The sequence below is a fragment of the Mauremys mutica genome, chromosome 19 (genome assembly GCF_020497125.1).
Source record: "Mauremys mutica isolate MM-2020 ecotype Southern chromosome 19, ASM2049712v1, whole genome shotgun sequence".
In the NCBI taxonomy this organism is placed as follows: domain Eukaryota; kingdom Metazoa; phylum Chordata; order Testudines; family Geoemydidae; genus Mauremys; species Mauremys mutica.
The window spans coordinates 17900611-17928496 of NC_059090.1; the positions used below are offsets into that span (position 1 = coordinate 17900611).

The window sequence follows — 27886 nt, forward strand, 5'->3', positions numbered from 1 at the left end:
TTGTCAGAAATTCTTTGTGTTGAGTATTTTGTATCAATCTGTTTCTGCTGTTCTAATACTGCTTGTATTGATGTTTTTTTAATTTACTAAATGGGCTTTGGTGCTTTGTTCAATCTGATCTTGAGAGATGTTAAAGAATAACAATTTTCCCAAATGGCTTTTATATTAATGTTTTCCTTCTAGATCTGCTTGGCACAGAATTCCCCATCAACGTTTCATTATGTGCTGGTAAACTCACTCCAGCGAATAATCACAAATGTAAGTCTTAAAAGTATTTAGTTAGCCTAGAGGTGGTTAGTGATTTTATTTAGGAATTGAAATAGTCATTTGACTAGAATTTAAGCAGTAGCCTAAATCTTGCGCACTGTGCTCATAGTACTAGTTCTAGCATAGTCATCAGGATTTGCCCACTTACGGACAATGTTTTCAGGTCTCTTTGTTTGACCAGTTGGGCTCACTGAGTTACAAGTCTGCATCTCAGTACAAATTTAATGTGCTGAAATGTGAGGATGAAAAAGCCTGTTAATTTTATCTTTTTAATACAAAGTGCTATTTTCCTGTTGCATAACAAGCTTGCTCATTAGACACTTATCAGGTTTCAAATTAGGTTGAGATTCTAATCACGATATTTGCATGGCAGCAATTCCTTCACTGCTCCAACCCCTCTTGCTCTTTCCAGTGTATCGACATTGGTCATTTAGGGGAGGAGGACCTTGGATTCCATATTTATATTAAGGGGGGCAATATTGCCTAGTGGATGGAGCAATGGACTGGGACTTGACAGATCTGGGTTCCGTTCTCAGCTCAGCTACTGGGTAACCTGGGGCAAGTCACTTCACTTCTCTGTGCTTCAGTTTTCTTATCCATAAAATGGTGATAATGATGTGTACCTCCTTTGTAAAGTGCTACATACATGCTAGGTGGTATTGGTGGTATTATGCCAGTGTCTAGGGGTCCTTGTCATGGAAATGGCCCCACTATGGCAAGAGCTGTACCCACGTGCAAAGTAGATGGTCCCTGCCCAAAAGAGCTTATAATCTAAGTGTAAAATGAGAGACAACAGGTAGATGCAATGAACAGATGGGCAAGGCTTACCCCTATTATCTCTACTTGGTGTGGGGTAAAAGGACAGGACAGGCATTTATTTTAAAAAAGTAAAAATTCCTAGAACAGAGAGTAAGGCCATAATCCAGATCGATTTAAAAATATTTAAACCACATTGCGTTGTGTAACTTGGAGCACCACAGGTTTCTGCTAATGCACCAAACCCTGTGGGCTCTGCCTAGGGCTGCTCTTGTAGTTTTGCACTAGCTATGGGAAGAGCTTTTAACACAAAGCTTCTGTAACTAGTGCCTTTCACTGAAACATGAAATTTGATTTTCATTTAAAAAAAATAACTTTTGGCCTTGAAATGGTTCTTTTTGATAACAATTGCTGCTTAATGTTTGTTGTCTAATAGAATATGCAGTTTGTTCGTACATGGACTTTGCACTGCTCTCAGGCTGAGTTTGAGCCTTTTGGTCTTTCACGCTAAAGCACAACTCTCCATGCCCGCTTGTCTTCGATAAAAGTGACTGCGTGTTTGCTCATATTGCGACTATGGAAGTCGTTTTTGATGAAGAACAAAACCAGTAGGGAAAAGGGTCTTAATTTAACCCCTTCTGGCAAAAGAAAACAGAAAACTTGGAGTAGAAAAAAAACCCCTCATTCTGAGCTAATGAAATCTTTGTTATGAAAACTATTCACCCTTCAAATAGTAATGCATAGCCCATTTCGAATAATCATGTCTTAAACTGGACTTTAAGTAGCAACTTCTTTAATTTGGCTTTGTAATCCGTTACTAACTTCTCCAGTGTCAGTCTAAATGACATTGATCTTGAAGTACATATTGACTGAAAAACCAATTGTGACAGCAAGTAGTCTGTTTTGTGTTTTGTTTAAATAGATGGTGATTTGTATGACCTACTACTTTAGATTTTTGCAGTGGTTTCCATAGTGTTTAGGGTGATCTCACTATTGGAAGCTTTTTACAGTTCCAAAACAGTGAAATAAAGACCTTTTTCTTCGACATCTCAGCAGCTATAGGTTTCAGTATAAATTGTATCCTGTTTTTGGTTGATGTCTATTAACTCCCTTTCATGTTTTCTCTGAACATCAATAAATTGGTTTATATGGAGGAAATATTATGAAGTAACTCTGGGTACGTCTACACTACGGGATTATTCCGAATTTACATAAACCGGTTTAACAAAACAGATTGTATAAAATCGAGTGTGCGCGGCCACACTAAACACATTAAATCGGTGGTGTGCGTCCACGGTCCGAGGCTAGCGTCGATTTCTGGAGCATTGCACTGTGGGTAGCTATTCTGTAGCTATCCCATAGTTCCCGCAGCCTCCCCCGCCCCTTTGAATTTCCGGGTTGAGATCCCAGTGCCTGATGCGGCAAAAATCATTGTCGCGGGTGGTTCTGGGTAAATGTCGTCAGTCACTCCTTCCGCTGGGAAAGCAACGGCAGACAAGCATTTCATGCCTTTTTTCCCCTGGATTGCCCTGGAAGATGCCATAGCATGGCAATCATGGAGCCTGTTTAGCCTTTTGTGACTGTCACCGTATGTGTACTAGATGCCGCTCACAGAGGCGATTCAGCAGCGCTACACAGCAGCATGCTTTTGCTTTTGCATGATAGCAGAGATGGTTATCAGCCATATTGTACCATCTACCATACCATAAATTGGTAATAAGATGATCGTGGCTACCAGTCCTTTTGCACTGTTCCATTTGCTGCTGTCATAAGTGCCCCTGGCTGCTCTTAGCCAGGGGCGCAAAAGCCAAAATTGGGAATGACTCCCTGAGTCAATCCCTCCTTTTTGGTATCTAAAAATAGAATCAGTCCTGCCTAGAATATGGGCAAGTGTACTCAGAGAACTAGAGAGCACAGCTGCTCTGTGTCAGATCCTGCAGAAATTATGAGCTGTATTCTATTCACAGGGGGTGCTCCTGCAACAACCCCACCTGTTGATTCCGTTCTTCCCTCAGCCTTCCTGGGCTACCGTAGCATTGTCCCCCCACTTGTGTGATGAAGTAATAAAGAATGCAGGAATAAGACACAGTGACTTGTTAGTGAGATATGAGTGGAAGGCAGCCTCCAGCTGCTATGATAGTCCAGACAGGACAGTAAGGAGTGGGTAGGAGAGGAGCCCAGCATCCCTCTGCTAGTTCAGGGGCAATTGAATCTTTTCTTTACACATGAAGGGTGGGGGCTGATGGAGCTCAGCCCCCTGTTGCTATGATGACGATGGTTATCAGCCATATTGTACCATCTACCAGGAAAAATTAGGACCAGGCGCCCTTGATCGACCTAACAAATGCTAGTCAGCATGGTTACCAGTCCTTTTGCACTGCCCCATGTGCCAATAGGCTGATGATGAGGACGGGTACCAGTCATTTTGTACCATCAGCCATCCATAGCGTGGGGGGAGCAAGGATGTTGGTGTTGAGTGCTGCACCATCGCGTCTATCTGCAGCATTCAGTAAAGATAGGGTGACATGTAAAAGAGTCAAGAGAGGATTGTTTTCCCTTTCACTTCTGGGGGTGGGTGGGGGAGTGCGTAAATTGCCTAGCTATGCCCTGACCCACCGCGGACACTGTTTTTGACCCTAGAAGCATTTGGAGCTCAGCCAAGAATGCAAATGCTTTTCAGAGACTGCAGGAACTGTGGGATAGCTTGAGTCCTCCAGTCCATGAGCGTCCATTTGATTCTTTGGCTTTCCGTTACGCTTGTCACGCAGCAGTGCGCTGAGTCCCTGCTATGGCATCTGTCTGGAGATATTTAAAAAATGATTTTGAATTTCGTCTTCTGTAACGGAGTGCTGATAGAACAGATTTGCCTGCCCTTACAGCGATCACGTCCGCATCGTCCATGCGGGAGCTCTTTTTCTTTATTTTGATTTTTAACTGCATCACCACCCGTGCTGATCGGAGCTCCACGCTGGGCAAACAGGAAATATTCAAAAGTTCGCGGGGCTTTTCCTGTCTACCTGGCCACTGCATCCGAGTTCAGATTGCTGTCCAGAGCGGTCAGTGGTGCACTGTGGGATACCGCCCGGAGGCCAATACCGTCGATCTGCGGCCACACTAACCCCAATCCGATATGGTAATACCGATATTAGCGCTACTCCTCTCGTTAGGGAGGAGTACAGAAACCGGTTTAAAGAGCCCTTTATACCGATATAAAGGGCCTCTTAGTGTGGACAGGGTGTGGCGTTAAATCGGTTTTACGCTCCTAAAACCGGTTTAAACGCGTAGTGTAGACCAGGCTTAAGAATAGTTTTACTTTATTTGTTAATATGGTGTACATTTTTATTGCTGCAATTCTTGTACCAACACAAAATAAATGCTTTGTTTTCAGCAGTACATTTAATATGCTCTGTAATGAAGCTTTATAGACAGTATTAACCATTTATGATCTCAAAAGATTTATTTTACTTGCAGTATGTTAGTTGCTAGTGAACAGAGTATTTACTTTAGTCAGTCATGCATCATTTCCTCTAGACTGAACTCATTCACAGTCAACTTTTTTAATAGTTACTGTTTTCAGATTAGATGGCAGATCATAAAAGAAATAAACAACTGGAGTATGGTGTGAAATATAACCTATGCAAGTATTGTGAATTATAGCGTTAGACGGGGGAGTTGACACAACTTCATTCAAGTTTGTGCAAAACATTTACGTTCTTCAGAATAGTTTTATAACCTTCCCTCTTTTTCCTCAGTCCATCATCCCAGTTTTATTTGCTGTGTGGAAAGGTGTGGCTATTTAAACTTGAAAAAGATATTTTTTAAAAAATGGAACCACCTTTCCACCTTGTACTTTTTAAGTACCACTGTATTTTCTTCCTAGTCTGAAGTAGACTGGTGGCCCAAGATTGATGCTGTGTACTGTCATTCCGTGGAACTCCGCAGCATGTTCAGTGAAACACTTCAAAAAGCTGTGCAGAGTTGTGGGGCGCATCCAGCAATTCGTATGACACCGGTAAGACTTGGATCCATGAATTAACAATTTCTGTCCATTGCATTTTGTGTCTCCATTCCATTCCTGCTGTTTTATTCATCAATGTTAGTCTGGAAGATAGAGTAAAAATGTAGCAATCCCTAAAGCAACAGAGAGCCTTACATGCTCTGTAAACCTTGCAGTATTCTCTGTATTCACAAAGTATTCCTACTGAGTTAATTAGTGATCTTGTTTCTTAGCTTTTTATGCTGCTCTCTCAGACCGACAAGATAGAAATAATCTACTTTTCTGTAATACAGTCTGACTGTTTTTTAAGGTGTCTTGCTGTATCCAGGCCTATTTAGTGAAGGCAATGCTTGGCCTTTTTTCATACTCAGAATAATTCTACCCTCTGCTGCATACAGCAGAATACATTTCAGTAACTGCTGCATTTCTACATTGATGATGAGCAGGAGTTTTTGATTTGAAATACTTTTCACTTGTTTTACTTTGTCTTAAGCATGTTGGCTGTTTGGTCTTAGTGACAGCACAGAAATTGTAAAGATTTGCAAGCATTATGAAATGAAAACTGCTTTGATCATCTTTATATAAAAATCTTCAGTAAATTACAGATTAGTCTGTAGTATGATATCCAAATGTCTCTTGAAGTAGTTGTGCTCATTTTGAATTTTCAGTTTAGGACTTTCTATATTGTGCAAAGTTAACTTGTTTCTTTTCTGAATTGCAAAGATGTAGTTTTCAGTGTCCCAGATATTTACTGTAGCAGAAGGCCTAAAGCTATACATGCAGCTGAAATATTCCTAATAATTCAGTATTTTTGTTTAAAAGAAAAGGATTTGGGTAGATTTAGTTGAATGTTGTAGAATTGTTTAACTCAGTTTTTATATCTGTGTATATTCATCTGTTGAGAATATAGCACGGGTATTGTATTTGGCAACTCTGAGATTGATTGGTGGTGCTTTGTCTTCTGCTTCTTATTTTCTGTTCTTATTGGCTGCTGTCGCTCACATGATCAGATGCCAACCAGTCACTGTTTTGCATGGCAGTGGGCCTCTGTTGCTGTAAGTATGACCCATTGTAACTACCGCAGAAAAGCCTTCAATTTCTTTGACTTTTCTGTGTATAGTTACCATTGTAGTCGCATCACTTCATTTCAGATGGAATATATAGCATGTCTTCACTTATAGGTTGTATGAAGTAAAGAAATCATTTCACACATCAGATAAACCAAACAGCTTCCTTTCTGCCATGCTTTTCTTTTCAGAGTTCCCTTAATCGTGACAAACTGATCATATACAGTAGCAGTTTCCTCTGGCAGTACAGTTGTCACTTTTTGTCAGATGCTTTAAGTATGAGATTTTATTGTGCATCTTTAAGAGTGAAATTGAATTTTTTTAGCACAATAGTTTGGGATTATAAAGTCTCAAATTTGTAATTACACAAAACTATACTTGAAAAGAATTCAAGAATAGGCTTGTAACCTTTGAGACTACTTTTTGTTCGGGGTATGAATCTGTAGATCAAAAAGTTAAAATAAAAAGCTTGCAACTTCAGTGTTACTGCTTGAAAAGGTATCTTCCCAGTAATAAATTCATTACATTTTTTAAAGAATACTGTGTTCAGTGCTATTGTTGAGTCCCTCATGCATATAAAACTCAATAAAATAAATTGTAAAACTTGAAATACCATCATTTCAATTTTACTATTTTCACAGACTTAAAAAGTAAGCAAAATTAGATGCTAATTACATATTATAGTGGACAAAAAATAGCATTGTGGTAGCACCTAGGAACCCTGGCATTTCATTGTGCTAGGCCCAATACAAGCACAGAACAAAAAGGTCTCTGTCCCAAACAGTTTATAGTTAAGTCAAAATATTGTTTATAACGAGATTGAAAAATTACAGCCAATGTGCAACGGGAGCCATTCACATACTTAAAGTTACGCATATTTGTAAGTTTCGCAAGATGAGGGCATAAATTTTGTAAATTAGACTAATTTTTAAGCTCTTATATTTAGCAACATCCAGATATTTGTCAGATGTAGGGGGTAATTCCCCCCTTTGATCAAGGACACTGAACAAGGATTAACATTTTTCTTAGTTTTACTGAAGAAACTCCTTGGCAGATGTCAAATAGCTCCTGAGAGCTTCCTCTGTCCAGTAGTGTTACTTTGCATAGTTAATAAAAGATAACTATAATTCTGTGTCTCCATTTGTGTGAAGGTGCCTAGGCCATATCACGGGACAGATGATCACACTTACTTATAAAGGTGGTAGACTCTCACCTAGTTTAGATTTTTATCATATCTGAATTGCATAATGGTTCCCCTGAATGAATAGAGGTGCAGTAACATTACTGTGATTTAAACTAATTTGGTTTTAAAAATCTAAATGTATTAAAAAACCTCAAGATGTTGAAGTTGAAGTTAAAGTAAATCCATGGATTCCTGTGCCAGCATAAGTGTTTTTTGATTTTTGTTGTTGCTTGAGGGATAAAATAAAAAACACGCTACAATTTTTTCTTAGTAGCTATATCTGATTTTCTTAGTATTGGAATAATTTTGTTTGTAGGTTTTTTCCCACTTTCAGAAAAACTTGTGGGCAACTCATTGACAGATTAAATTTTTTTGCTTACATATAATTTTAATAAAAATAACCTATTTTTAAACAAACTATATTTTTAATAAATAAAAGGTTTAAGTACAAAAAATTATATTTATACTTCACTGAATTGCATATGCAATTGTTAGCCATATGATACCTGTTCCCTTTCATGCATTATTGATTATAAAAGTAATAAGCTTTTTAAAATGTTACATTATCAACCCACTATATGTAGTACTTCATTGACAAATGCTGTAATATTTTTTCCTTAGAGTCTTACATTTAAAGAGAAAATGACAAGCCTTAAATTTAAAGAAAAACCTACAGACTTGGAAACCAGAAGTTATAAGTTTTTGCTGTTATCCATGGTAAAACTGTTGCATGCTGATCCAAAGCTCTTGCTGTATGTAAGTAAATGTTACTTTTGAATGAGTGAAATCTTGATTTAAAAAAAAATATAGAAAAAGCATTTTAGCTTTTTATTAAATATGAAATCATAATATAAATAACCCTAGGAAATTAAGTCACTAAAGTATAAATACCAAAACCAAAATCATAAAATTGGTAAAAAAAAATAAAAATTCAAACCCAGAATGTTTAGCTCTAGGATGATACTGCTTTTCTGTTCCCCTTTCATCCAATAAAGACAATTTGTGAAGGCAGCTTTCCTGATGTCCATTATATAAACACCCCATCCCACTGCATTTCTTTTGCTTATCAGTGATGTGGTGAACCTGGACAGTGCATTGGGACAATCCCAGACAGTCATCCTAGTTGATGATCATTGTGACGAGAATGAGAAAACAGGATAGTGAAGGGGATAGCTCAGTGGTTTGAGCATTGGACTGCTAAACCCAGGGTTGTGAGTTCAATCCTTGAGGCGGCCATTTGGGGATTGGTCCTGTTTTGAGCAGGGGGTTGGACTAGATGATCTATTGAGGTCCCTTCCAACCCTAATAATCTATGATTCTAAGTTCTTTGGTTCTAGAGAGTTCCAGATTAAAGTGACAAAGGGTATAAAGCCCGAAAACCTGAATAGAGGAGAAATGGATTGGGGAAGAAAATATGATCAGGAAAAAGAATTAGGGTAAAAATCTTGAGCAGAAAAACAAAAAAAGGATACTAGAGAGAAATTAATTAAAACCCAACTTGTAAAAACATGATAGAAGAGATGTTGAAAGACCTGAGGGAAAGGCACTAAAGAATCATAACGGAGACATGAAAAAGAGAGAACAGCCAACTTACTAAGATATGCTTATTTTGTAAATTGATGTCATAATGGGTATTCTGTAAGGTTCCTTTCAAGTAATTTTTCTGGGATTCTGCAAATCATAATATGGACATCAACTCCAATTCAAGCATCAGAAATTGTTTGCCGTTATGTTAAATGTGCATCTTGAAAATAAAACTGTATGTACAATATTGCCAAATAATCATCATCATATTATTATAATCTGATTCTTATCGTGGGAGTTGTGAACTTTTCTTTTATCTGTTTTGTTTACTCTTCAGTTTGAATTTTTTTTCTAGATTGCCCCAAAAAAGTATGACATTCAAGGACTATCTCAAAAAAAATAATAAAATAAAATAAAAAATAAATCCAACAGCCCCAAGCCCTCTTTACTTGTATGAGGATCTGTGAAAGTAGTCACCTGAAGTCTGCCTGAGGTTAATTTAGTTCTGTGAATGCCGTTGGCCAGGGTATTGAAGGGTCCACATTTTAAGAGCAGATAAAACAGGGCTCATTTCAGAACAATCTTGCTTTTTAAACCATTTTTTCCCTTTACTGTTTAGAATCCAAGGAAGCAAGGGCCTGAGACACAGAGCAGCACTGCTGAATTAATTACTGGACTTGTACAACTTGTTCCACAGTCCAACATGCCAGAAATAGCCCAAGAAGCCATGGAGGTAAGGGAAGTGTTCTTCTACACGCAGGGCGATTAGCTTGCGAATTGTGCCAAGCATATCAGGCTTTTTGTGTAAAAGCTTTTAAGTATTGATCAGTTTGTTTCCAAAGTTGAGTGTTAGAGCTTGTCTACATGGCAAGTTACCACACTGCAAGCAAAGGTGTGAATTTGCAGCGCACCAGCTTGGAGCACCGCTGTGTGAACATTGATACAGCACTCCGGGACTTTGGCTGCACTGTAGCAATGTCCTCAGGAACTTGGTGTGTAAATGAGCCCTTAGTGTTTGATCTGTATGGATGCATTTTTCTAAAAGTATGTTCAATTGCAAGTTTGCTATACAGCAGAGGCCTATTTAAGGAAAGATTTCAAAGGTGTAATAGGGAATTATTGTCTTCTGTGGTGCTCCCATGTCACTGAGAGATTTGTTTCTCACTGAAGCTGGCCTTAACCAAATCTATTTCAGAAAGGGTTTTATGGATCTTCCACTACATTGTAGAGAGCACTGTTAAAAACCGTCCACTAACAGCCTGCCTGTCCACCCCAGTTCTTTCTGACTGGCTGAGATAAACATTCATTTTACATCTGGGACCATGGCCAATGATTGTTGCTTTCTGAATCAGCAAGTGTGGAGGGGGCATATATGCAGGCAAGTACTTCTAAGGCTGCTACAATCCTCTTCCTGCTTGCTCTGTAATTGAAGCGCACCACACTTGAGGTAAATGAGCTTCAGTAGTCCAGCAGGCAAAACACCAAGATTGCTTCTGATTTCCAAGCCTTCCATGCCATATTACTAATGTAAGGCTGCTGAGTAAGTTGCCATTCAGTTTGGTACGTTCATATGTTTTCATGGTGGTAGAAATGTACAACCCATTTAAAATATATTGAAAATAGAGATGTCAATTTCTTTTGGTGGGTGAGAAGGAAAGATTCTATGTCCCAATTAAATTACAAGTTATTAAATTGTCCTGTAAAAGCAGCAAAGAGTCCTGTGGCACCTTATAGACTAACAGAAGTTTTGGAGCATGAGCTTTCGTGGGTGAATACCCTCTTCGTCGGATGCATGTATTCACCCATGAAAGCTCATGCTCCAAAACTTCTGTTAGTCTATAAGGTGCCACAGAACTCTTTGCTGCTTTTACAGATCCAAACTAACATGGCTACCCCTCTGATAAATTGTCCTGGATTACTGTGATTTGAGGCCCTCACATGCCATCAGGTGCACTGTGTCCAAGATTTCTATCTTCTACGCTTCTAGGGGGGAAAACTTTCAAATATTGAAGGAAAGGATATCTAAAACATTCTTCAGTGTGTTGCTTTTACTGCTTCACTGAATCTTTGTAGCTAAATTCTGCGGCTTGCATTGCAGCATTTCCATCAACAATAATCACTCCAAATGTTATAGTATCAGTATTCTGGATACGTTATGGCCCAGAATACAGTGGTATCTTTTTAAATAAGCGTACCCTGACTGGCCTGAAAGTGTTTTGGACACTTTTAAATATGACAAAAATCTCTGCCAAACCCATCTTATTAATGTACAGTGTTGTATTAGATGAAGGATTTGATTTTCCATTAATTATGTTACTTAGTTTAAGCATGCTGGGCCAGACTTTCATCTGGAGTAAGCCAAGGTAGCTCTGTTTTGAATAGAGAACCAGCAATTTACAGTAGCTGAGTATCTGGTCTGTTTTATGTCCTCAATCTTTAACCCACTTACCATCTTTTTTTCTTCTAGCTTAGTTATTTCAAAGTGGTTCCTGTTACGAACTATTCTGAAAATCATTAAAAGTTGCTACACAAGTGTGTGGGGATCTGCCCTAGCTGATGGAAATGTCACTTTCAATGGTATTATTTTGTCACCACAGCTCTTACAATCTCTGCTTTCATGGACTTTTTTAGATTGATAAAGTTAGGAATTTGAGGTAGAGCTGCTTATTCTATCGTTGTGTTTTGTTTTTTTTTTAAACAAAGTATTGAATTTCTTTGCTTGTTTTAGCAGGGGTCTTCAAACAGTAGGTGATCTTACATGAAGCATCTCGTTTGCCACAATACCCAAATATAATTACGGATGAAGTGGCAGCTTTGAATTTAAATTTCCCTTGCTCTTGAGAGCTTGCCATAACTGTATTTGGGCGAATAACTTGTAACCAGCAATTTTACTTTTTCTGCTTGCTAATTGTCTGAGACGTCGTGATTTTTTTCACATTTATTTGCCAAATATTTTCTAGAAGAAATTATTAGTGTTCAGCTCATTTGTGAGTATTTGCTATATGAGCTGTCACTTTTGATTGGGCACATAGGTAACACTAGTACATTTCTGTTCTTTCAAGTATCTGGTGTGAATATGCATATTTAAAATTCATAATTACTTTTCTGCTAACATTTTCCAATAGTTGTTTAAACCTTGCTGTTTCCTTAAACCAATAAACTTGTCCAAGAGAATAATTGAGGAAAACAAACCCGAAAGAGGGGCAAAAATAGAGTTTTAAAAATGAAAATATTTTTGAAATACGCTTGCTAATACTCTCCCAGTTCTGGTCAGAACCAATTGTTATTTTAATTAACTTTTTGCAAGTTGAAAACGTAAAGAAGTTGCCTCTCTTCTCTTAAAACAGAGAATTCTTAAACTACAGATGTTCTGTTGTTGCTGTTCTAGTTTTGTACTAGCAGGATTGCTGTTTCATTACATTTTTCCAGATGGGTCATTGAAGTAAACTCTAATGTCAAAAATTCCCCTTTTAAAAGACTTGACGTCCTTGGTTCAATTTGGAGATTTACATTCAAGTAACATAAGATTATTTATCAGGTTTGGGTTGTAAATATTCTGAAAAAGCTAAAAGATGATTATGGCAGCTTGCTTAATAATGAACTTTTGCATTTCTATAAAAAAAACTTGCATATTTTTGTTTTCCATTAGATTTACTATTTTAAACATAAATATAATTAATACTTGGATTCATATATATTCTACTTTGCTGCATATGCTGAAGTACTTTGCAAATTATTTTCTCTGAAGTGAAAAGCTACTCTGTTTTGAATTCAGGCCTTGCTAGTTCTTCATCAGTTAGACAGCATTGATTTATGGAATCCAGATGCACCCATAGAAACATTTTGGGAAATTAGGTAGGTAAACTAGCTTTTGTAAATCAGATAAATAGCCCTGTCTGAGATGTCTTTTCTTTTGAAGTAGCTGTGGTTTATACTTGTCTGAAAAAAGCCATATAGTTTCAATACGTCTTTAAAACCAAAATTATTCATATAGACGCTATTTTGTTTAGTTCCACAGAAACCTTTTTCCATTGTACTAGTTAACTTTTACAGAAATTGCATGTCACAAATATCTTGCTAGCTTTGTCAAAGGTTTTTAATCCAGTATTCAGTTGTAACTGTGGCTGTTAAGATAAAAATTATAAACATATTTTTAATTATCTGATTGAAATGCTTACTATTTGCTTTAAAAAAATTGTATTTATGCATTTATGGGTAAGGCAGGATAAATCCGACAAACCCACCCTTATGGAATTACTTAATATTATTTCTGAAACTAAAGCTCACCTTATGTGGAAGTTCATTTCACTGATGGGTGGGTCACCTGACTTGTCCTGAAGGGTTTTTTAATAAAGAATTTTTATTGACTAAAGATAATCTTGCATTTTATTTAATAACCTTTAATATAGTGATTGCAACAATTAACTTGATAGATGAGAATATTAGGGAAAAGGTATTACAGCACTCCCAAGAAGGCAAAAATGGACATTAAGTGTGCCCTGCATGAACTTGAGATTGTGAATCATGAAAATAAACTAAAATATTTCATGTTTTGTCATAGGATGTGTATTAGTACACGATTTTTTTTGTAAGAGAAAGGAAGTTAATATCTGTTTCTAGAAAACATTGCTCTCCGCATCAAGAAATTAGTCTTTATTGGTGCATTATATGGCTTCAGGGATTGGTAATGGGATAGCCTTTCACCTTTAAATTTTTGGTTTGAGTCCTACTTAGGCTAGCAGTAATTGAAACTATATTATATAGCTATAAATGAGTTTGTTGTCTCTTCAGGCTGGGGGCAAAAAACCCATAAAAACTGACACTAGTTGGGACTCTTTGGCAGTTTTAACAGAGTACTGAATGGATTTGAACGAACACTCCTAGATGTGTGTTCCTTCCTAACAGAGTTGAGACACATCAGGGCAATGTAGGTAAACTTGTACTGCCATTGTCTGTGCTGGATCAGTTCTGTGATAAATGGAGGTCTTCTGAATCAACAGCTCTGAAGACTGGACATCTGAGAAGTACCAAAATCACTTAACTTCCTCTAGGGAATAAAAAATGGCCTGTTGGGAGGTGGAAGGGCACAGCTTTGTTATTTAAAATATACTCTGTATATTTTAAATGGACGATTATGTCATATAGGATATTCCTACTAATTCCCTGATGCCATGTAATGATATATGGATATATGCACACATACAAAATGGGGAATGACTGCCTAGGAAGGAGTACTGCGGAAAGGGATGGGGGGATCATAGTGGATCACAAGCTAAATATGAGTCAACAGTGTAACACTGTTTTACCAACCATCATTCTGGGTTATGTCAGCAGGAGTATTGTAAGCAAGGCACGAGAAGTAATTCTTCCGCTGTACTCCACACTGATTAGGCCTCAGCTGGAGTATTGTGTCCAGTTCTGGGTGCCACATTTCAGGAAAGATGTGGACAAATCGGAGAAAGTCCATAGAAGAGCAACAAAAATGATTAAAGGTCTAGAAAATCTGACCTATGAGGGAAGATTGAAAAAAATTGGGTTTGTTTAGTTTGGAGAAGAGCAGACTGAGAAGGGACATTACAGTTTTCAAGTACATAAAAGGTTGTTACAAGGAGGAGGGAGAAAAATTGTTATTCTTAACCTCTGAGGAAAGGACAGGAAGCAATGGGCTTAAATTGCAGCAAGGGCAGTTTAGGTTGGACATTAGGAAAAACCTCCTAACTGCGGTTAAACACTGGAATAAATTGCCTAGGCAGGTTGTAGAATCTCCATCATTGGGGATTTTTAAGAGCACCTGTCAGGGATGGTCTAGATATTATTACTGCCATGAGTGCAGGGGACTGGACTAGTTCTATGATTCTATGTCTCTATCAAGAAATTTTATTTGGGTTATTAGATAATATAGCTAATACTGAATTTCATTTTGCTGCAGTTCACAAATGCTTTTCTATATCTGCAAGAAACTAACTGGTCATCAGATGCTCAGCAGCACAGAAATCCTCAAGTGGTTGCGTGAGATTCTGATCTGTAGGAACAAATTTCTTCTAAAAAATAAAGTAAGTAAATGTTAATCTATTAGTTTATTAAATCAATTAGGTTTTTCTTTTTTACTTATTACCTATGTATATTGGGTAATTTCTTTGTGATTGAAAGAAATTTTACTAGCTCCACCTATAGTTAGGTTAATGCACTTTATCTTTCTTTACAGAGCAGAATGTGATATATATCATGGTTTCGAATGGTCTATATTTGGTTAGGTCTTCTTAGAATTTTTTCTTTTTTTTTCTGTTTCTGCATAGGAAATGCATGTCTTCCAAAAGGTTTGGAAAATATTCTTTGCGGAACTAAAGACTTGTTGATCACTGTTGCTTTATATAGGAAAATTGTAAGAAATTTCCTTCAGTGCAAGAAAGAGGAGGAGGAGGAGAACGTGTACATCTTCAGACACAATAAGATACCCTTTCTTCTGACATGGTAGAATGACTTCCAGAATTCTGTCCTACTTCTCTTTCTGATAGTCTGTTTCAAAGTACAAGCCCAGACTCTATAGCTATTACAAGATCACCTCTGAGAAAATCAGTAGCTAGATGGAAGACCAAACCTGTTACGTATTCAGCAGTAAAAAAAGTCCTAATCAGGATAGAGAAGGGAGAATAGTTTTCTCAAACTTCAATTCCAGATAACCGAAAATACCAATGGTTGAAAGACATTCTGTCTTTATTTTTGGACTTCTTCACATATACAGTGTTTCTTAAATAAGAGAAGATGTCAAATTTAGAGTGAGAGGATTTTCAGACTGTATGACTTGTTTGCCACTTGAATCCCTATCATTAGCTTTGTTACTACATGAACTTTTTTCTCGTTCTTACTTTATGCTGACTGCCAAATAGGTCTGTTCCTTAGGTATCTCCTATTCAAGATTTATAAAATGTGGGGAAAAAAATTAAACTTCCCCCACAACTTCCATTTTAGTGTATCTTGTACTTGGGATTCTAAAAGCACTATTTGCTCACTGCATTTTTAGTATCTCAAGTGGGATTCCTGTTTTCTCTGAAGTCCGGTTTCTTTACTTTTTTTGGAGGCTCAGCTTGCAACTGTTTGTGCGTATCCATCTTGTTTTACACATTGAGAAATTCAAGAGTCTCTTTCGGTTGTGCTAGTAGATGCAGAGGTACTTGATTTTGGCCAGCTCTTCTTGTGATATTGATCTTTGGGCAACTTTTTTGGTTGTGATCACCTCTACCTATTATGTCACTGTACTCTAGACTCTCGATTCATCCTCCATTAACCATTTTCCATGAGAACAAATTACTACTTTATCCCTTTGCCTGAGGTTCTTACTAAAAGCCTTTTTGAACTTTCAACTTCTATTGTTACTTTTCCTCCATGCCTCACTTGGGGAGTTTGATCTCCATGAGTTGGATGTGAGGGGGACTTGAATACCTTGATAGAACAAGGACTTTTCTGCAAGTCGCAAAGACTGTAACCTTTACAGCGAATTTTAAGGGTTGATCTATTTCAGTGCCCAGTCTTTGCAAATACAGTGACTTGTGTTTTCAGTCCCGCTGTTCACAAGTCCAGGTAGCCTGATGCACATTTGTCTTTGGCACAAATATGTGTAGTTTAAATACATCCCTGAAATTTGTAGAACCACTTTTGTTGCCTGCTACCAAAATGGCGGTACTATCTGCAACTAGCTGAAGCCTCAAAACGTGTCAGTGGCTTCAGAGAGATGAGGGCATGGAGAGATAGTGGGACCCCTGATGCAAGAAATGCCATCAAATGGCAGAAGAGGTGAACCATGATTTAACCCATGGCAGCCATAAACTGGAGGGAAGGCAACAGGAAACCACCCTCTGTTTTCTCTAACAAGAGCTATCATGGCAGAACAGAGGCATCACACTTGGCCATGGCTTTCCTTCCAAAAGTGTTAAACTGTGGCATCTTGAAATGTATGAAGGTTGACTGGTGAAACGCTCAATATTTTGCTATAGCGACTTACTGATGTGAAACCTGGAAAATGAAAATTGAAGCCTTTGAGATGTGGTGCTGGTGAAGACCCTTACTTGTCTTCTGGTCAGAAAAGAAGATGAATGCTTATGTTAGAAAAAATATTGTTGGAGAGAAATGGACTCTGCTCTTAGAAATCAACAGGTGCAAAGGTGTATACTTTGGTCACATCGGGCGCAGAGCTGGAAATAACTACTAAAGTTATCATGCAAGGAATGGTGGTGGGTCATTGCAGTAGAGGATGACCAGCAAGGGGAAGGATAGATAGTGTGTGCTGATTACTGGGAGACCAGCTGCTGAGTGTGTGAAGTTAGTGATGGATTCAGAAATCTTCTGAAAATTCTACTGTCACCAGTATTCAGAATGGAGATAATGGACTTCACTTTTTCCTAACTGATTTTAACTAGTAATGGTTGTCTTTTAGAGCAACTTTAACTCTGCTCCATTTCGCAAACAGTATTTTCTGTTCCTGTTTTATCCAGTTAAACCTGAAATATACAAATAAAATATACAACAGAATTAACATTTGTTGGAGCGTTAATTCCTTCACTTTCTTGACTTGCAACTTCAATAAACAGCTTCCACTTCGTTATTCAGCAAATGTGGGTTAACATTCTTTTGGGATTGAGAGAATTTTTTCTCTGCTTCCCTCCAGTGTAAATAGAAGTCCTCCCGGAGTAAAATGTGCCGATTCCACTGATGATTTTCATGTTCCGTAGTCCCTGTTTTTAAGAATTGAACTCTAATTTTCTCCTCTTTTAGGAAATGCCTTCAATGAGCTTCAAGAGGTGTGTTCTGGAACAAACATGCCCATTTGAGATGGGCATGAACTATTCTTGTGCTCTTACGGCCTTCTGCAGTCTTCCATTTTTGCCCCAATGTTTTTCCTCACATGAGGTTTAGGGAAGTATCTTCTTTCCTGGGCTATTGTGTGAAATCTTTGCTACCTAAAGCATCAGCCTTTAAGCTTTGGCATAAGGATAGTTCTTGCAGGTCAAACCTGTCTGCTTTTGTCATTCTATGCAAGATCTACAGGCATTCTAAATAATGAAGATGCTCAGAGGGAAGGAAGTAGTATGTGGAGAAAATAGGTAATGTCTTCCTGAGCTGGGGAAGGTGCCTTTGCTGGATTTCTGTCAAGGTGTATCTTATTTAGTGCTAAAAAGCATTTCCAGGCTATCCTTAATGTGGCACATTTGATCTTACAAAGTTCCATTGTCAGTTTCTCATCTGCATTTACAAATCAGTGTTTGTTCCTCTGTTTCTAATCTGTACACCATACACCTGTACCTCTACATAATGCTGTCCTTGGGAGCCAAAAAATCTTACCGCGTTATAGGTGAAACTGTGTTATATTGAACTTACTTTGATCCACCGGAGAGTGCAGCCCCACCCCACCCCACCCCCCGAGCACTGCTTTACCACATTATATCCAAATTTGTGTTATATCGGGTGGCATTATATCGAGGTAGCAGTGTAGTTCTCTTAATACTGTATTAAGTATAAGTAATAAAGTAATACTTTATTCTGTATTGCTTTAACAAGCAGTTTAATAAACTCTCTGCCACCTTGAGCAGACAAAATAAGAAGCAGTATTAGAAAACGTATGGGCATTGACCTGTTCTCCAGGCCAAATTTCAGCTTGAGATCCCTCTGCATTTGACTTGGGTGTGGTATTCACTTCCTGTCTGCTGTGTAGTGTGGCAGTGTGCGTTATTACAGGTGCTACATTCCACCCCAGAGGTAGCTGCATTTCAGAGGTGAGTGACACAATTAGTATGAGTAATTTTTGTAAGCTCTTTGGGAGCCTTCAGGGTGAAAGATGCTATATAAATGGAAGAGGTGCTGTTTTCCTTTCGTGAGCGTAGCTGCTGTAACCCATTATTTTTCCCTTACAAAAGTAGGGTGATTGACTATTTTTCTTACCTCCCTTTACAGCAATCAGATAGGAGTTCCTGTCATTTTCTCTTCCTTTATGGGGTAGGATGTGATGTCTCTGGTGGTGGAGCTAGTCAGCTTTCTCTTGACCATGAAGAGATGCGCTGTGCTCCGGGAGCTACCCTCAGGAAAGGGAAGGGCAACTCTTCCATGGTAATTAACATTTTGTATTCTTAATACTTTAAAATAAATAAACTCCATTGCCAACCTCAAAATCAGTTACATTTGTACTCCTATATTGAGATTATTTTCAAGTATTTTAAACATTGTTATGTGGGTGGGGGGAAGGGTATAGAGGAATTTAAACGTAAACTTCTCATGAGCTAGGTGTTGATGTTTGATCCAGGCACAACTGTTCTGTATAGTGGCCGCTGCTGTGCTATTCTGGCTAAAGTAAATGCAATATTTTTAATAGTTTGAAACTAAAATTTTGGTGTCATCTTCATAGAGCCTAAACCATAATCTGGTCACACATTTGTCTGCATTTATTAAATCTCAGACTTCAGATTTCTAAATCTCCATGCTATCTGAACACATGCTAAATAAAAAAGCACAAGGCAAGGAAGATGTTCATCCTTGTTTGAATAAAGGGGCTCCTTTTATACACACATTTTTTCAGCTCTTCACCTACACCATGAATTAGTTATGGAAAAAATTGAGCAGAAGTTTGTAACTGAATCTGTCATGAGCCAAGATTTGTAACTTGCCTTTTTTAAATTCCTTTTTTTCGGTAATCTGTAACAATGTACATAACTCTTAAACCAGTTTAATCTTTGAAGCAGTTTATAAACATAAATTGGTTTTTCACACTACTGAGAGGTAGATAAGTAGTATCCCCATTTTTATTTATGGGGTAACTAGGGTAGAAATAGTGACTTTTCCAAGAGCACACACGGTTAGAGATGGGATTAAATACTTTGCTCTCAGTCCTGTGCTGAGACTACTAGACCCCACCTTTCTAAAGTCTACTGCTGAATGAAGAAAATATAAACGTTCTAGTCACACATCAGATATCAAACTAATGAAATTTTCTGTTTAAGTAAATGTTGATCATTTGGGGGGGGGAGGTTGCGTTATTTTGGTGAAAATTAATGTTACATTACTGGAGAAACAAGTTGTTACACACATCTGCATTTGATAATACTTCCCTCCTCCCACACTTAAGATATCTTGTCCATTTATAATACCTGGCTCTTATATAACACTTTTTTTTTCAGTAGATCTCAATGTGTTTTATGTAGGAAGTATGTATCATTCCCATTTTACAGCATGGAAACTGAGGCATAGAGGGTGAAAGGACATGCCAGGGGTCACCAAGTAGGCCAGTGGCAGAGCCAGGAATAGAACACAGGTCCCTTGAGTCCAATCCTGTATCCACTGGGCCACACTCTTTGTTTAAGGGACAGTCTCATCCTGGATGCTGTACAAATACACAGTAAAACAGAGCCCTGATCTCAGATGTAGCTGTTGGATGCTATTGGAATACAAATAATGTGCAGGAGGAGGAATGGGATAAAGACCTATTTTGAGAAAATTGCCTGTTAAGTAATATTACCAGATATGCAAATGTATTTTCCCCCCAAGGAAAGTACAGCAGGATGCAGTGGAACTCCAATATGTCGCCAAGCCCAAACAAAATTAGAGGTTGCCCTGTACATGTTTCTGTGGAGCCCTGACATTGAGGCAGTTCTTGTTGCGATGTCCTGTTTCCGTCATCTCTGTGAGGAAGCAGATATCAGGTGTGGAGTAGATGAAGTCTCGGTACATAATTTTTTGCCAAACTACAACACCTTCATGGAGTTTGCGTCTGTCAGCAATATGATGTCAACAGGTAAGAAGGGAGAGACTAATCAAACTTTTTGTCTGCCTGAGTATTGTTTGTTCTTTAAAGTATATTTCAAAATGTTAAAGCTAGTCCTGATATAACTGAAGTGCTGTAATACTTATCTCTAGTCCGTCTCAATCATGTGATTTCATGGAAATTTGCATGAATGAAGTTACGTGTAGAAAGACTAAAAATCTGTCTTTGATACAAGATATTTGAAGATTGCTTCCTCCTTGCAATGCGTATGTAAGAAGATCAAGTATTGTAGGGAGACATTGACTGAATTTTTTGAACACCTAGATTTGGTAGTTAAGTGAAGGAGAGAGTTTCCCCAAAAACATTTGTTTATAATACAAATGTGCTTGTGATTAAGTCTTACATACAAGTCTTCTGGGTTTTTTAAGAATATTTATTTTTATTTATGCAAGCTTTCATCTCTAATATAAAGTTTTATTTTAAAATAAAAATGACTGTTACATTAATTTTATTGTATACTCCTTGCTTAGGGAGAGCAGCTCTTCAAAAAAGAGTGATGGCATTATTAAGGCGCATTGAACATCCAACTGCAGGCAATACTGAAGTAAGTTTTCTCTTTATGAAAATGTTTCTTATTAGCTGAAAATATGTTGTGTGGAAAGCAATCAGTAGTGTTGTAGGAAGAAATCTGAGGTAATTACCTGAAATTCTTGATGTATTGTATTTTAGGCATGGGAAGATACACATGCAAAGTGGGAACAAGCTACAAAACTAATCCTCAACTACCCAAAGACCAAAATGGAAGATGGACAGGTATTCTGAAGCTTTCTATCTATTCAGTTATCGGAAGTGCTGACAGAAATCTTGTATTTTCTAATTAGTCATTTAAATTTACCATATTAATTTATATCTAAACTTACATTTTAAAAAAAAAGTATCTGCACATTAGCACTTTTCAATCAATCTGTCATATGGGTGACTTGAGTTACTTCTGCATTCATTCCATAGCTAGTGAGTTGTTCCTGTGTGCTCTGTGGTGATGCACTGAGATGGCCATTTCCTCTAGATTATACTAGTGGGTTCACCTTTTCTCCCCACTTCATTGAGTACAGAGTCAAGTTGGAAACAGAGTAATCATGATCAGAATCAGTGTTTCTCAAGCTTATAGGAAGTCAGAAATGTTCACATCTCCCTTACATTTTTAACTCTTATTTTCATAGTAAATGTATCATTGGTAGCAATCATAAACCAGTATAGTCTGGTTTTTTTTTCAAGTGGTTGACAGAGAATGTGCCATATGGATAAATTCCAGTTTACACACTCCTACCTACTTTCCCTTGATGTAAAGATTTGCAAAATTTCCTGAGAATTGAATAGTTTGTTTTTATTGACATTGTTGTAAACTTATAAATTATTGGATTTCTTTATTGAATGATACTTAAAATGTCTGTTTTCTTTATCTGATAATTGCTTGTAATTCGAGAGCGATCTCATTTTGAACAACTCTTTTCCAGGTTACTGATAGTCTTCACAAGACAATTGTCAGGCGACGAATGTCTCATGTTAGTGGGGGAGGCTCCATAGACTTGTCTGACACGGATTCTCTGCAGGAATGGATCAACATGACAGGGTTCTTGTGTGCTCTCGGAGGAGTGTGTCTCCAGCATCGTAGCAATGCAGGATTAGCAACGTACAGCCCACCCATGGGTCCAATCAATGAGCGTAAGGGCTCCATGATATCTATGATATCCACCGAGGGAAATGCAGAGACTCCTGTTAGCAAATTCATAGATAGATTACTATCGCTAATGGTCTGTAACCATGAGAAAGTGGGACTTCAGATACGGACTAATATTAAAGATCTGGTGGGTCTGGAATTGAGTCCAGCACTTTATCCAATGTTGTTTAACAAACTGAAGAATACCATCAGCAAATTTTTTGACTCTCAAGGACAGGTAAAATGTTTGGATATGTTTTCATATTTTTATCATATCGAAAATATCAGCTATCTTACCATTCACATAGATCTTTAAAATTGATACCTACCTCTTTATGTTTGAGTTTTTACACAAAGAGCCAGAGAAGTATTTATTACATGATGGAAGGCATCACGATGATATTTGTGTGACTAGACCATACAGTTCTTAATTTGCATTTGAGATTCCAGACTATATTAGTCTAGCATGCTTAAATTCCTTGTAAGTTTCTATATTTTAACTATCTTCCTACTTAATAGGATTTATATTCTGAGAAAATGCTGTTTTTATTAGATAAACTTTCTGAGACCATAACTCTGTTCAATGTTGGGATTCTTCTGAGTAGGTTAATCAGAATAATACTTGTCCATTAGATTTCTGCCGAGTGCTACAGTAATATAAATATTTACTAATACTATATACATTTCATTCAGTTATTTTTGGGCATCACCTGTAATAATTATGACTAGATGCCTTATTCCTATAGGTTTTGTTAACTGAGACCAACACACAATTTGTAGAGCAGACAATTGCTATAATGAAAAACCTGCTTGATAATCATACTGACGGGAGCTCAGAACATCTGGGGCAAGCCAGCATAGAGACCATGATGCTAAATCTAGTCAGGTAAGAAATCTTGACTGTTTCCCCTCTGCAGAGTAAGTTGTTAGATAATCAGGCAATGTCTCCACCGCCCTCCATGCTCTGTTCGGGTGCAACAGCAGGGATGTAGGAAGCTGGTTAATGTTCTGAATCTCAGACCCTGGCAGCTATAGGGGAGCAACTCTGTTCTTTGCCATGATGTAAGGGCCACCAGTAGATGGTCAAACCTAGTGGAGCTATCAGCTCTGCCATTACCCATCTCCTCCCTTTCACTCCTTATCCCCAAAATATTCAAGACATGTCTCCCTCCCACTACATCTGTGGGGGTAAGTGGGGACCAGTGTAGGATGGTGCAGAGCCATCTCGGTCAGCTTCCCCTGCACAGGGGAGATTCTTCACTGGCTATCTCAAGCTGGTTTAAAGGCCACTGGGCACAGGTTGGGAAAATCCGGCCCAAGGTCTGCAATGACTGGTTATACAAGTGTAATTCTAGACGACCAGAAGTAATTCCTCAAATGTGTTCCCCCTCCCTCTCCGCTGCTTTGAAATGAAATTATTTAGTGTGTTATGTTTTCTGACCTTCACAGATATGTACGTGTGCTTGGAAATTTGGTACATGCAATTCAAATAAAAACTAAACTCTGTCAGCTAGTGGAGGTAATGATGGAGAGGCGAGATGACCTTTCGTTTTGCCAAGAGATGAAATTTAGGTGAGTACTAAATTAAACAGTAATTCCAATAATAACGATTCATAATAATAGTGGTTCTATTTGGGATAGTGTTTTCTTGTGGAGTACAGTGGGCAGGTGGGTGTGGGGGTGACACTTTCCTACTAACATGCAAAACATTTTCTTGTTTCTTTGTATTTAATTTAGGCCTCAATCCTGCATCAGGGTTTGCTACCATGGACCTCTATGCCTGTGCAGAGTCCTCTTGAAGTCTGACAGTAGGGACTCTACATGGGTGCAGGGTTCTATTGGAAGTCAGTGCAGGATCAGAGCCTTAATCAGTACCCTCCAGTTACTAAACCAAGTTAATCGTTAAGGTTTGCAGTTTAAATGTGTTCTTAAAATATAAAGTTCATACCACCTTGAGCAACATCAGCTTCTGACAGTATGTTTTCAGTTTTCGGTGCTGTAATGTTTCTTATAGGAACAAAATGGTGGAATATCTGACAGACTGGGTTATGGGCACATCCAACCAAGCAACAGATGAAGACGTAAAATGCCTGACAAGGTAAGAGAGGTTGCTAGAATACTCTTGCTGTGGCTATGGCTACACTGCATGCTAGGGGGTGTGATTCCCAGCTCGCATAGACATACTCAGGCTAGATCTTGTCTAAGCTAGCATGCTAAACATAGTAGTGCAGCTGCAGCGGCGACACAGGCTAGCAGCCCCAGACGCATACCCATGGGGTTCAGGCTAGCTTGTGCTTGGAGCAGGTAGCACGGTGGCCATGCTACCATGGCTGCTGGTAGTGCTACCATGGCTGCACTACTATTTTTAGCATGCTAATTCAGAAATAGATGCAAGCTAGGCATCGCACTTCTAACAGGTCTCAGAGCTTGTGTGCGTGACCATTTAGTTCATGGCAAAGCTGGGGTGTGAACCTGCCACTCACAAGCCTTCTGTGGACTAACTTTGTGGACACTGCTGACACATAATAATTAGTTAATGGGCTTTCAAGTGGGAGTAGATGAGAGCATGTCAATGAACTGTTACTGCGAATCAGCAGAGTCCATACAGATGGTCTGCAGCAGACTAGTGGAGAGTAGAGTCATGCTGGGGCTAGATTCACAATCAATTTAGGTGCCTAAGAAAATCATTTGCATTCAAAGCCTGAGTGTCAGCATGTGGGCTCTCTTCTGTGAATAGGGGGAGAGAGAGGTTCCTGAGAATGGGATTCACAAAAAACAGCCTTGCCCAAGGAGGTAATTGGAGATGCCAACCACAGGGTGTGTGCTAAGCTCCACCCCTCTTCCTGGGAGAGATACCTAGGAACTTTGTACTGCAAAAAATCTAGGTGCGGAATGACCTTAGTTGCCCATAGGTTCAGCAGCAGCTGAATAGTGCTTTGTGAATCCTAATGCAGCCAGATTCTGGGAGGCATCTAAAGTGGCAGTTAAGTACCTAAATCCTTTTGCAGATCCAGCCTTAAACATTTTTGTAGAGAAGCCCTCATCTGCTAAAGGTGATATGTAATATGATAAAACTTCTTTTGGGTATTTTACTATAAAGGTAATACATGTTCAAAGCTTCCTTTGAAAAAACTTCATTGTATTGTTCAAAGATTTTTGCTTACCAAGACCCAAGTTCAGGTTCTGTTTCTTTTGTTACTTTGACTGTACACCTTGAAACAGAACATAGGCTGCATGTCTTACAACCTAAAGGAAAATGCAGAGCTCTGAACGAGTCATTTGGACTTGCCATGAACTGTGATCAAAGCTAATGTCATTCTGAGAACTGCAGAAAGTGTGATCATGCTTATAATATGATCCATAAATATCTTATAAATTAGACTTAGATTTTTAGTAGGCATAGTAAGGTTTTTAGTCTAAGGCTTTGGCTACACTTGCACTTCAAAGCGCTGCTGCGGCAGCGCTTTGAAGCGCTAAGTGTAGTCAAAGCACCAGCGCTGGGAGAGAGTTCTCCCAGCGCTGTCCGTACTCCACCTCTCTGTGGCGAATAACGTACAGCGCTGGGAGCCGCGCTCCCAGCGCTGGGGCTTTGACCACACTGACGCTTTGCAGCGCCGCAATTTGCAGTGCTGGAGAGGGTGTGTTTTCACACCCTGCTGCAGCGCTGCAAATTTGCAAGTGTAGCCAAGGCCTAAGATTATAGCCCTGAACTTGTATTTACCAGGCCTTATCCTACTCCTGTTGATGTTTGTAGAAATTCATTAACTTTAATTGGAACAGGGCAGATCCTAAGTCTGTTTTGGATATGTAGCCAAAATGAGCTACGTAAAGTGAGAAGAAATATATATGCTGTCACTTGCTGTGTTTTTGGGTTATTTTTTAAATGTGTAATTTGGTCATAACTCACTGTCCAAAGTTGATTGTACTGCGTTAATGCTGTGCTATAGTATACAAGAGTTTTTTAATGTATGGAGCTTTTTAAAAAAGAATGTGGTAGAGACCCTTCAGCTGCAGTTAGGCTTATGAAGAAAGATGACTCCTTAAGTACTCCATCAAAGGAAAGGCCGGGCACTGGCCCTGTTTAATTTAACTCTGACTGTTTCATTTTTGATTCAGAGATCTAGACCAAGCAAGTATGGAAGCAGTGGTCTCTCTTCTCGCTGGACTTCCACTACAGCCTGAAGAAGGAGATGGTGTTGAACTGATGGAAGCCAAATCCCAATTATTTCTTAAGTAAATAGTCAAACAGTTTCAATTATACTATAATTTTAGGCAAATACATTCTTCTGTGTTCATTATGAAGTAAATTTCTTTTTAATCTGGTAAGGGTTAATTTTATTCAGGGAGTTGCCTCAGTATATCCTCTGAATTTGCAAATATCCACCTCATAGGTTTAAGCAAACACTTCAATTTGTAAAGGCAAAAACATTTGGAAAACAGTCATTAAATGTAACTTTGTTTTCTCCAAGCGTGTGGATATGCTTATTTCACAGAACTATCTTGTTTCAATTTTAATTTTATGAATGGAAGAATATGCAATCTTTTAGAAAAACAATCCCATGAAATTCAGTTACCTAGTCCGAGGAATTCTCCATGCAGGCTTTGTGATACTGCCTTCCCACTCTCACAATACAGTCTTTAAAAGCTGTAGTATATAATAATAATCACAGTAAAACACAAAACAAAAAGAGAGAAAAATACCCAGAGCAAGTCTAACTTGTATTTCTGGGAGGTGTTCAACAGAGTCATTCTATTTTATATCCTAGACCATTCTGCTGGAAGACTTTTGACTCTGTAAAAAAACTTGTCTCACTTATCCAGATCTACAAATGTTATTTTTGTTTTAGATATTTCACTCTATTTATGAATCTTCTAAATGACTGTAGTGAAGTTGAAGATGAAAGTGCACAAACAGGTGGCAGGAAACGTGGAATGTCTCGAAGACTGGCTTCGTTGCGACACTGCACTGTTCTTGCTATGTCAAACTTACTCAATGCTAATGTGGACAGTGGCCTTATGCACTCAATAGGTAAAGTAGTTAGAAACAACTGTTTATGATTCACATACGAAGGCTTGAGCCTTAATTAAGAAGTATATGACTTCATTACTCAAATCTTTATTTTGTTTCTATCTTGTTAGGCTTAGGTTATCACAAAGATCTCCAAACAAGAGCTACATTCATGGAAGTCCTCACCAAAATTCTACAGCAGGGTACAGAGTTTGATACCCTAGCAGAAACTGTACTAGCAGATCGGTTTGAGAGATTGGTGGAATTGGTCACTATGATGGGTGACCAAGGAGAGCTACCTATTGCTATGGCATTGGCCAATGTGGTGCCTTGTTCGCAGTGGGTAAGTTGATTCACACTTCCAGTTGCATGATATTTGTTAACCCTGAGTGCATTTTGTTTCGTGAGGTGTAATCTGCTTAACTCCTTGAAAAAGTCTTGCATAAGACTTGGAATTAAATTTACTGCTCTGCCAATTTAACGATAATGTTGAAACAAAAGTCTACTAAAGAAATGAAGAGTTGAGGCTACCCTGTTATGTGTTGTAATATGTGGCCTTTTTCTCAAAGTGTTCTACAACTGTGATTGGGTCTACTTTGCTGAGCACTTTAGTCTAAACTA

General features: G+C 38.3%; 1 protein-coding gene across 2 annotated transcripts in view; it reads left to right on the forward strand.

Annotated features, from left to right (window-relative positions):
- The window catches only part of NF1 (neurofibromin 1), a 169223-nt gene that overhangs the window by 31010 nt on the left and 110327 nt on the right, over nucleotides 1–27886 (forward strand). The window contains exons 11-27 of one of the 2 annotated variants that reach the window (XM_044993591.1): nucleotides 184–258; nucleotides 4904–5035; nucleotides 7892–8026; nucleotides 9414–9527; nucleotides 12570–12649; nucleotides 14724–14847; nucleotides 18740–18892; nucleotides 20324–20570; nucleotides 21071–21144; nucleotides 21270–21353; nucleotides 22055–22495; nucleotides 23004–23143; nucleotides 23707–23829; nucleotides 24272–24355; nucleotides 26374–26490; nucleotides 27105–27286; nucleotides 27397–27608. In XM_044993591.1, the coding sequence (XP_044849526.1) occupies nucleotides 184–258; nucleotides 4904–5035; nucleotides 7892–8026; nucleotides 9414–9527; nucleotides 12570–12649; nucleotides 14724–14847; nucleotides 18740–18892; nucleotides 20324–20570; nucleotides 21071–21144; nucleotides 21270–21353; nucleotides 22055–22495; nucleotides 23004–23143; nucleotides 23707–23829; nucleotides 24272–24355; nucleotides 26374–26490; nucleotides 27105–27286; nucleotides 27397–27608 (2517 nt within the window). Of the gene's footprint in view, nucleotides 1–183; nucleotides 259–4903; nucleotides 5036–7891; nucleotides 8027–9413; nucleotides 9528–12569; nucleotides 12650–14723; nucleotides 14848–15090; nucleotides 15182–18739; nucleotides 18893–20323; nucleotides 20571–21070; nucleotides 21145–21269; nucleotides 21354–22054; nucleotides 22496–23003; nucleotides 23144–23706; nucleotides 23830–24271; nucleotides 24356–26373; nucleotides 26491–27104; nucleotides 27287–27396; nucleotides 27609–27886 lie in introns of those variants that run through there. The other variant, XM_044993592.1, reaches the window with a different exon arrangement.